The sequence below is a fragment of the Cornus florida genome, unplaced genomic scaffold (assembly GCF_030987335.1).
Source record: "Cornus florida cultivar Cherokee Brave unplaced genomic scaffold, ASM3098733v1 CherokeeBrave_3.0.0_Hap2_Chr09, whole genome shotgun sequence".
Lineage (NCBI taxonomy): Eukaryota > Viridiplantae > Streptophyta > Magnoliopsida > Cornales > Cornaceae > Cornus > Cornus florida.
Genome location: NW_026775579.1, coordinates 65,598,415 through 65,607,819, shown reverse-complemented (window position 1 = coordinate 65,607,819; position 9,405 = coordinate 65,598,415). Strand labels below are relative to the sequence as shown.

At 34.2% G+C, this 9,405-nt stretch overlaps 1 protein-coding gene across 5 annotated transcripts; it reads right to left on the bottom strand.

Moving 5' to 3' along the window:
• Window positions 1–253: 253 nt before the first annotated feature.
• On the bottom strand, window positions 254–7,637 carry LOC132274176 (serine/arginine-rich splicing factor SC35-like). 5 transcript variants are annotated; one of them, XR_009470353.1, is made up of 10 exons: window positions 7,453–7,617; window positions 7,266–7,344; window positions 7,018–7,097; window positions 6,861–6,927; window positions 6,226–6,297; window positions 4,254–4,469; window positions 3,955–4,138; window positions 3,655–3,794; window positions 3,233–3,379; window positions 254–3,128 (listed from the first exon to the last, which is right to left on the bottom strand). XR_009470353.1 is itself a non-coding variant. In XM_059775378.1 (8 exons), the coding sequence occupies exons 1-8, from the start codon at window positions 7,526–7,528 to the stop codon at window positions 3,789–3,791; spliced, it is 726 nt and encodes a 241-aa protein (XP_059631361.1). In that variant the 5' UTR covers window positions 7,529–7,637; the 3' UTR covers window positions 3,483–3,788. The 5 variants fall into 5 exon arrangements, 4 of the variants coding, with proteins under 4 accessions (XP_059631361.1, XP_059631359.1, XP_059631360.1 ...); XM_059775378.1 differs by lacking the exons at window positions 254–3,128; window positions 3,233–3,379 and having other exon boundaries at window positions 3,483–3,794; window positions 3,955–4,084; window positions 7,453–7,637; XM_059775376.1 differs by lacking the exons at window positions 254–3,128; window positions 3,233–3,379 and having other exon boundaries at window positions 3,483–3,871; window positions 7,453–7,628.
• Window positions 7,638–9,405: the final 1,768 nt, after the last annotated feature.

The following is a 9,405-nucleotide window of genomic DNA, read 5'->3' as shown; positions in this document are numbered from 1 at the left end:
CTCTAACCAAACATATCTTCCCTTCCCTCTAACCAAACATAAGGAGAGAATAACCCAGTGCGCAAATAAGTCTCATAAATAGGCGTTATGGGTTAAAATGTGAGTGTTCATTTGGTCTCGTGTTTTTGTATATGTAATTAGAAACTTCGAATTAAAGAACACCAGCAGAATAAACCTGTAAATGCCCAAAGTAGTTGACAGCGTTCCAAGAGAAAATAATAATAAAATGATAATAATACTAATAAAAAAGAGAAATCTCGAGAATTCAGACCCATCAAATTTGATATGCTAACACATTTCTTAAAACAACTTAAAATTCAATCAAATAAGTAGCCAAAACACTCGATAATAATAAATAAATAAATAATCACCCTAAGTTACACATCATGACAAGGTGATGAAGATCATGACAAGATTGGAGGTATACACATTGGCCTTCGCTGCCAACCCACTCGCTTCTCAGCCCACCAAAGCCATAACCATCACATTTCTCATGCTCTAATGTAGTTGTATAAGCAAGCTTTGAAAGATAGTTCTGAACAAAGGATTTTTAAGCATCCCTAAAGAGGGCAATCAGACAGCCAATCTAGCTTAACATGACAGCAGCGAAAGCTTAAAAGAGTTCCTAGATATACACCAATCTGAGCGGACCTGAGTCAGTCAAGGCCGAGCTCGTACAACCCGAGAAAAAAAAATGGACAGACACAGATGTTGAATGTTTAATTAGATGAATTAGGCCTACAAAAAAACCCATCCATCCAAGGTCAGAGACATGACACTCAAATTTAGAATCCAAACGAGTGTTTCTAATTGATCTGTTGTTGGGCATGTCAATGGTATATAATACACTCTTAAATAGACGAGAGAAATAGATACTGTCTACTCTAAAGTGGACTACATCTTCCCTGCTTTAGGACTACAACCACTTGTATTGCAACCATAACTTTACAAGCATGCACCGACCTTATCTTCAAAAAACATCTAACACAGAAACCTCCAACCCAGCCACAAGTAAATACTGATCCAACTTCCCCCATCCTCACACCGACGAAACAGAGACAGACAGACATAAAAAAATAATAATAAAAATAAAAAATAACCACTAGGGTGCAACTCAGGTAGGTTGGGACCGTTGGGTGGGCTGAGAAGTCAACCCTAGCTCAACCCACACTACGGGCATTCCCAAGCCAGGGATCAACCCGACCGTGGGTTAGGGAGACTAGCCCAAGCATGACCATACTCGGGTTGGTCATGTTGGTTGATCGTCGAGTTGGGTCTCAAATCCAATCAAATTGCAATAATTTGTCACAACAATAGTAGGTTGGCAGACGAAGAAAGTAGCTGAGAAGACAGAAACCTGGTGGTTTGCTAGAGTTTTTTGAATTTGTGATAGATAAGGATATTATATATTAATTCGGGGGGAAAAAAAAAAAAGAAAAAAGTAGCCAACATCCAAAGGATACCATAACTACCTGTGAGCCACAAGAGTGTAATGCCAACACTTGCTAGTTCAAAGCAAGAAAACCAGATGCATGGAGTGTTAGCTACTCTCCAGATTACATATATGATCATATAAATATAGCCTTCATTTCTGACAAGGACGCCTAAGATCAGCCAATTTCTTCAGTATTTCCCAAGAAGAATTTGAATCTATGTTACATGAATTTAAATCAAATGAGATGGTGAAAAGAAAATTTTATCTAATCTCATAAGTGGAAAACCCATTTATAACATCAAATTTGAGCATTTTCTTCTTCTTACCTTATCACATGTAAAGGATCAAGGTATCCGATATGAATTTGTGCGTGAGACATATCCCATACCAATACCTTGTTCATTAGATTTGTCTGTTGGACACATATTCCATACCCATACTCATGTCTCGTCAACACAAATGCATTTGAGAAGAACAGGAAAGTCCATGTAACACATATCATAACAGGAGAATCCATGTAACGCATCATAACAATGTTCAAACACATGACGTGTAATATAATTAACAGGTCAATCCTATTTTCTCAAATTTTAAGTACATTAGGCACTAACACCGATGTTACAACTTCTTCTACAATACAAATTACAACAAGACTAAAGTTCCACACCTATAACCATCATCTATCACCATCCGCCCTTGCCCCTCATCAATTGTTGACGGTAAGAAGAGAATTTTGTCGTTGAGTACCAGGCATGGGTACCAAAAAGACTTCAAGATTTTCACTTTGAGACATAAAAAGGAAAACTATGAACCTAATCTTAACATTAACATATATCAGTCAATAGCATGAATGGAAAATTTTACACCAAAACTGTAAGGCATACACATAGATAGGTGGAATTGCAATGATGAAAGTCCAAACATGATGCAATTAAAATCATAAATCAACGTAATGCAATTCAACCTCGAGAAAAAAGACAGACAGGGGAAGGGAGCAATAACTGCAAATACATTAAAAGGAAATGCAACTTATGATAAATCAAAATTGCAACTCAACCTCTGAAAGATATAACTAGAAGGCCAAAAAACGAAATCAAAGATCTAGTGTAGCAACTAGCAAGCTGAAACACAGATACCAAACCAAGCATCCAGGCACAGACCTGTATAATGTTCCATGGGGGCAATTGTCACCACTGAATATTCTTTTTTCTTTTTATTTTTTTAGTATTATACACTAGTAATTTTTTCTTCTTTTGAATTATATACCATGAAATTTTAATATTGCCCCCAATGAAATTGAAAAAAAAAAAAACCCACACTTGCAGCAACAAACATTGACAGCTACAGCCATGATCTCATGTGCTGTAACAGTATGCATTTGGTATCAGCTTAAAGCTATATTCACAAGTGCATGTACTAAAATGTCTCAGAATATGCTGCAAGAAATGTTAAACCCCCCAAAATCCAGTCAATAGATGAAGAGAAATCTAACCAAAACATCAGACATATAAGAATGTCACGTATCTGTCACCATGTCCATCCTCATGGTAACAATGTCCAGCCATGCATAGCGGGTTTCCAATTAGAACGGGCTAACTGTACAACCGGTCCTGCAGTTAACTGCACAGCTACGGGTAAAGCCCATGTGAACTTCAACCATCTTTTAGGTCATCACAGCTACTAAGACTCCTTTCTGGGGCCAAAATTTTTAGTCAGCAAAAAATAAAGATGGACGGGCAAGCCAAAACTCAGAATCCCAATGTGACTTCAATAATGTTAGTTTTTTTAAACCCTTACCAATAATGACATCAAAGAAAATTTGTAAAAGACACTGTAATTTGCAACCAGCAAGAAAATGATATCAACCAACAGCGAAGTAAAGACAGCACCAACAGCAACTACATCATCTCACCAGTCAGCCAAACTTACTCTTCCCAGACGCAACTACAGAAGGCCAGTACATGGTCCATCATAAGCCAAAAAAAATTCAGTTATCTTAGTTAATATTAATCGACATGCATGCCTTAAAACATAGAAGATGATGGGATAAGAGAACCAAATAATTAGAACTCAAATGGAAACAAGAATCTATGCAATGGCAGGCTAGAATAAACCACAAAGACTACTTGCACGCATTAGGCAACCCAGAACCAAAGTGCAGAAAACTCCTTCAAAACTATCTTTAGGGATGTCACAAGTACAATGACAGAATGGTTAACCTTAAAATACGCCTGAAGCAATCAATTCTAGCATTCAGTATATTGATAGAGACATTATAAATCTGAAAATGCTCTCATCAGAAGGTACACTGCCAAACATAGGCCATATATCCATCACATAAACTGGGGCTCCCTTACTCCTGTAAAACAAAAATCCCCATACCAAATTAATCAATGAATTTATCCATCACAGGAACTGGAGCTAGCTCCCTTATTCCTGTAAAACAAATATCCCAAAACCAAATTTATCAATGAATTTTTTTGATCCAATCAATCATAAGAACAAGGTTAGAGACTCACATCAGCATCAGAATTTTGTGGAGATGGGCTCCATGAATCAGCAGGCCGATCACGAGGTGACATACTGGCTGGAGTAGGGGACCGTTCTTCATGATCACGTCCACCATAACTTCCACCCCTAGGAGGGTTCCTGCGTGGAGATGGGCTCCTCTTAGGACTGGGGGTACGCCGAGCAGGGGAAGCACTAGAATATATACCCCATACAGCATTTTAAAAAAAAATAAAAAATAAAAAAAACGAGTTATAAAGGAGACATTCAATGTCAAAAAGATTTGAAGAGAGAGAAAAGAGATTGATACCTTCCATAAGACCGACTCCCACTACGCCTTTCATCATCATATCTGCCTTTTCTGTGGTCTTTCCGGTAATCAAGACTTCCACTGCGGCTCCTGCTTCGATGACGATAATCTCTTTCCCTTCCCCTATACCGGTCACGATCATATCTACCCCTACTTCTACTGCGACTTCTCCTCCTGTAATCCCTGTCCCGATATTCATCCCTATACCTAAAATTGCTTCCAAAAGGAAAGCCAATGTGAAATTAAATATATAGTTATTACGTATAAGAATTAATTCCTAAATGTTTTAATAAGGAAAGCAAATTAGAAAAAGATATTCAACATTAAATTATAGAAGACATGAAATTAATGTGATAGAACAAATAGCGGTTTAAGTACATTCGTAAACCTGTAGACCACTCAATAATTTAGCATAGAACAAGAAAGAAAGAATTTCAACAAAATTTTCTCTTTATACGAAAACATATAGAACTAGATAGTTTCCAATTTAGTAGGATGCCAGAAACATCTATATAGATTCCTACCCTAATGGTAAAACTGAAAACAAATAAATAAGCCCGCCACACATGCCAAGGAGGGTAAAATGTTACCAATTGTAAGATCTCATTAGAACATAAAATTATATTCTTAAATAAAATAATGGTAGAGTAAAAGAATAAAGTTTGCAACCCTAGTTGGTAATACGCATATCGTATGCCTATTATCCGCGTACGAACGCATTTTATAAATAAAAGTGCATTTACAGTCCAACGGGCAATGATACAGAAAAAATCGCAATTTTTTATGCTAGGCATACAAACCTCTACTATTCGGCTGCCATACAAGAAACCACCGTCCAATATGGCGCCCCAAATTCAAACCCTTCTAATTTCCAATTCTAAATTATGTGTTTTAGACGCATTTGGGATTACTTTTCAACCGCTTAAAAGTACTTTCATTTTAAAAAAATGCATTTAGATGTATTTGGTAACCATTAAAAGCGCTTTTAATAGTTACTAATTCCAGCTCAATAGAGCTTTTGAATGAAGCCAGAATTGGAGCGTTTAAAACTACGTTGTGAGTAGAGGTTAAATATTTTAGGTAACTCTATTTCCTTAGCCAATTTTGTCCTTTTTATTTTTTATAAACATAGTTACACTCCTTGCTTTATAAAGTTGCTATTGTCAAATATGGTAACATCCTATGAAAGGATATAATTGTAAAATTAGCAATAAAAGCATTTTAAAAAATATTGCTACCAAACAAATTAAAAAATAATTTAATTGTGAAAGGTAGTTATTATAATGTGTCACCAAACACCTAGCATGCATGTTACTAACAGCTCTACCGACAAAAGCGCTTTTTTATTCTAACAACAATCCCAAACAAGCTCTTAATCATACAAGAAAACCACTTATATGCTAATCCTCTCGCCACATTGTCCAACTGCATATATGTATATACATAGGAATCTGTGAATATACGTATATTATAGTTCTTGCAAGACTAAGAACATCGTTTACTTTTGAGAGATTTGAATGTGTGTAAGCAATATATTGCTACCCAGATCTTTAGACAAGGGATGGTATATTACTATAAATATATAAAACTTCTCTTTCTAGTGTGAACTTAGTAACGGATTGGGAGATTGGGATTTGGTAAGCCAATGTTTAACAAAATATTTATATGAAATTTATGTACATTATACATATGTACAGAACAGGCAATTTTTACCTAATGTTAAAAGATTTAATAACACAATTGTTAGTCTTTTTGCAGATTCAATCATTTACTTGGAGTTTTAAAGGGACTAGATGTTAAATTAAATGAAAAGCAATAGAATTAGTGGCACAGAGACTAAATTTCTGCATGCCTACATGCAAATATGTTCTCTCTACTAGACTTAATTTCTAAAAAAATGGTTTCAAATTCATTTCCAATCAAAAGATGTACAAAAGAGGCCTGGAAACTATTTTCTAGAAAGAATACTTACCTTGGCCGAGGACTGTGGCTCCTTGACCTTCCTCTTGACTTTGACACTTTCTCAACTATCCTCCCGCTTTGACTGAATATCAAAACCACATAACTCGGTCAACAACTCCAACTAAAGAAAACAATACTGGAGAGTGAAAGTGAAGTGAAGGAAAGGAAAATAAATTTTCTAGGATTCATTTGTTTAGCATGAAAAAAATTCAACAAAATTGTAGGAAAATCTCATTTCCTAATTTGGATAGCATGAAAGTAATAAAAAATATTATGATTTACCTATATTGTCCATCTATGTGAGATTTGACCTCATCTAAGGGAGTGTCAAATGTAATATACCCATTTTTTTTTTTTTTTTTTTGTAAGAAAATTTTGTGGGAAAGTTAGGTGATTATGAAAAGTTACTTTACCACAAAATTTTCCAATTCATGCTATCCAAATTCTTATAAAGTTTTAAAAAATTCCGATTCTTTTCCTATTTCCATCTATCCAAACCAAACTAAGCCGGAGTGCTTCTACATTAAAATGATTACAGCCACATTGTTCAACCCAATTGCAAAACAGCTAAACCCATGATTTGGAGAATAGTAATCAACGGCATATGCATTATTAAGAGGCACAGAGTTGAGAACAATGACTCACATTCGTTCGGCATTCGGTCCGTACTTTGCGAATTGAACCATTATCTCTCTGCCATCAACAGTTCGTCCTGTCAAAATAACACAAACACAACCAACATTAACTTCTAATCATTGTGTGTGTGTGTTTTGGGAGATAATACTAGAAGCTTATTGACTACCATCAAGCTTTTCCACCGCCTTCCGGGCTTCGTCCGCATACTTATACCGAACAAATGCAAAGCCTCGCGATTCACCAGTTCTGAAGCAGAATATATATATATATATATATATATATATATATATATATATATATATATATATATTGTCAGATCAATAACATGACCCCATCATAAATAAAAAATTTGAATATGTGTGTGTATGTAGATATGTGTGTGTGTATGCACAAGTATGTATGGAGAAGATGGACCTTCGGTCTCTGGGGATGAAGACATCGACGACCTTCCCATACTTGTCGAAAAGGGGAAACAAATCATCCGCTGAGGTTCCTGATCAACGAACAAAAACAAAAATAAATAAACTTAAAAATAAGTGAAAGCAATAACAAGTTGAAATGGATAGGATGGAAAATTGGTGGGGAAGAGGAGGGTATTTACGGAAAGTAATGTTGAGGACGAGGAGAGAGTAGGTGTCTCTGATGTCCGGAGGACCTGATCTTCCAAAGTGCGACATCTTTCTGCGTGCGACTGATGGCCGTCTAGGGTTTGTGTTAGGGTCGGTGGCCCGACTCTACGTCGAAGACGAATAAAAGGGCTGGCCTTTTGACAGATTTACCCTTGGTTCGTCGCTAAATTACAATATATGCCTAGGTTCTTGACTTCACAAATGTTGAGTTCCTAAAATCAAAGTTAGCCTGCAGGCACCAAAAGCGACCATGGTGAGAATCCGAATCCCAAAAAATAAATAGGTGTGTGTTTCTTATTAATAATAAATAAATTTAATAATATTTTAATTTTTATTTCATAAATTGATGAAAAAAAAAATCAAATTGATAATATCAATCAATATTTTAGTTGATTCCACTCAATTATATCTCATTATATTCAATCGAGCTTTATGTACAAATTATTTCCATGTGGATGCATTTCTTGGTTTTGTTTCAACATTGTAATGGTAGAATGGATGAGAAAGAGAAATCAATTTTTAGTCACTATATATTTTATTGAATATTGTATTAAGTATTAAATTTAAGAAAGTAAAATAAGAAATTCTCTATTTTTCTAATATATATGGTCCAAATTAAGTAGCACTGTTGGGCTACTTAATTAGGTCCAAATTACCAAGAACTGGTATGGGTCTGTGGCCCAAATCAACTAGGGAATTGGGATAGTTTTGTTTAATTCTACATATTTACATGGTTGGTTATGGTGGTGTGAATTAAGAGACCAATTGCATATTTATCTGTCCTAATTCAACACCTGGGCTTCATTTGTTTCGGCATATGATATCTTCCTTAAAAAAAAAAAAATTTTTTTAGGAAAATATATATATATTTGATGTACAGTAAAAGTCTAGGTTGAGTTCTATTTTTTCTTGCAGCATATAAAATAATTTGCTGAAAATTGATGGATAAATTATTTTTATTAAGTTTTAAAGTTTTTCTTCTTACGACAACCAAATCCTAAAAAATTAAAAAATATATATTTTTGAAAAAAAAAAAATTTTACATCCAAATAAACTGAATCTTAATTTTGAATAGATTGATGTTATTTTTAAGAGCATCAAACTAGTGACTTGGGATTTGAAAAAGTTTAATTCAAAATTTGTGTTAAAATTTCTCCAATCTCAAATTTAATGTGCCAATTCAGTGATGTCAAACATAGCATAACTGTTATTTCAACTAATTGCCTTTTACAATACATTATATTAAAATTTTAATTGCTACCAAAAAATGCGATAAAATTTTAACTGGTAGTAATTTCACGTATTATTGAATGTTAAACACTTAAAAAAAATTTAAAAATAATTTATAATTATTGCTTAAAATTAAGGTCTTGAAATTTTCAGTATTTACTTTTCAATTTAATTTATCAGACAACTCCAATTTCAAACCAATTCATGTACAAATGTTATGCAACTTGGTGCTATTGCAATCATTCTTGTTGATGCCATACGTCACATAGGTTCAATTATAACCAAAAAAATTTCCGTATTGGTGACCTTTGGTCACAAGACTCACAACATGTTGGCTTTTTATCCTTTACCTCGGAAGAAACTCATCCACATTCAAGTATATAAAACCCTAACCAATGCTTAAATATAGATTATACAATAACCATGAGAAATGAGTATAAAAAAAAATATGAATAATTATATTTTTGCCGATATTGTCACAGGCAGGGACGGAGTCAGGATTTCAAGTGAGGGGGGCACGCTGCCAAAAAAAAAAATTACAAAGTATATATATATATATATATATATATATATATATAACAAAGAAATATACTTTAAAAAGAAGAATTTCAAGAGTAGAAGTTTAAAAAAAAAAAAAAAAAAAATGAGAGAACTTTAAAAGGAAAAAGTTAAAAAGTTTTAATTGAGAAAGAAAA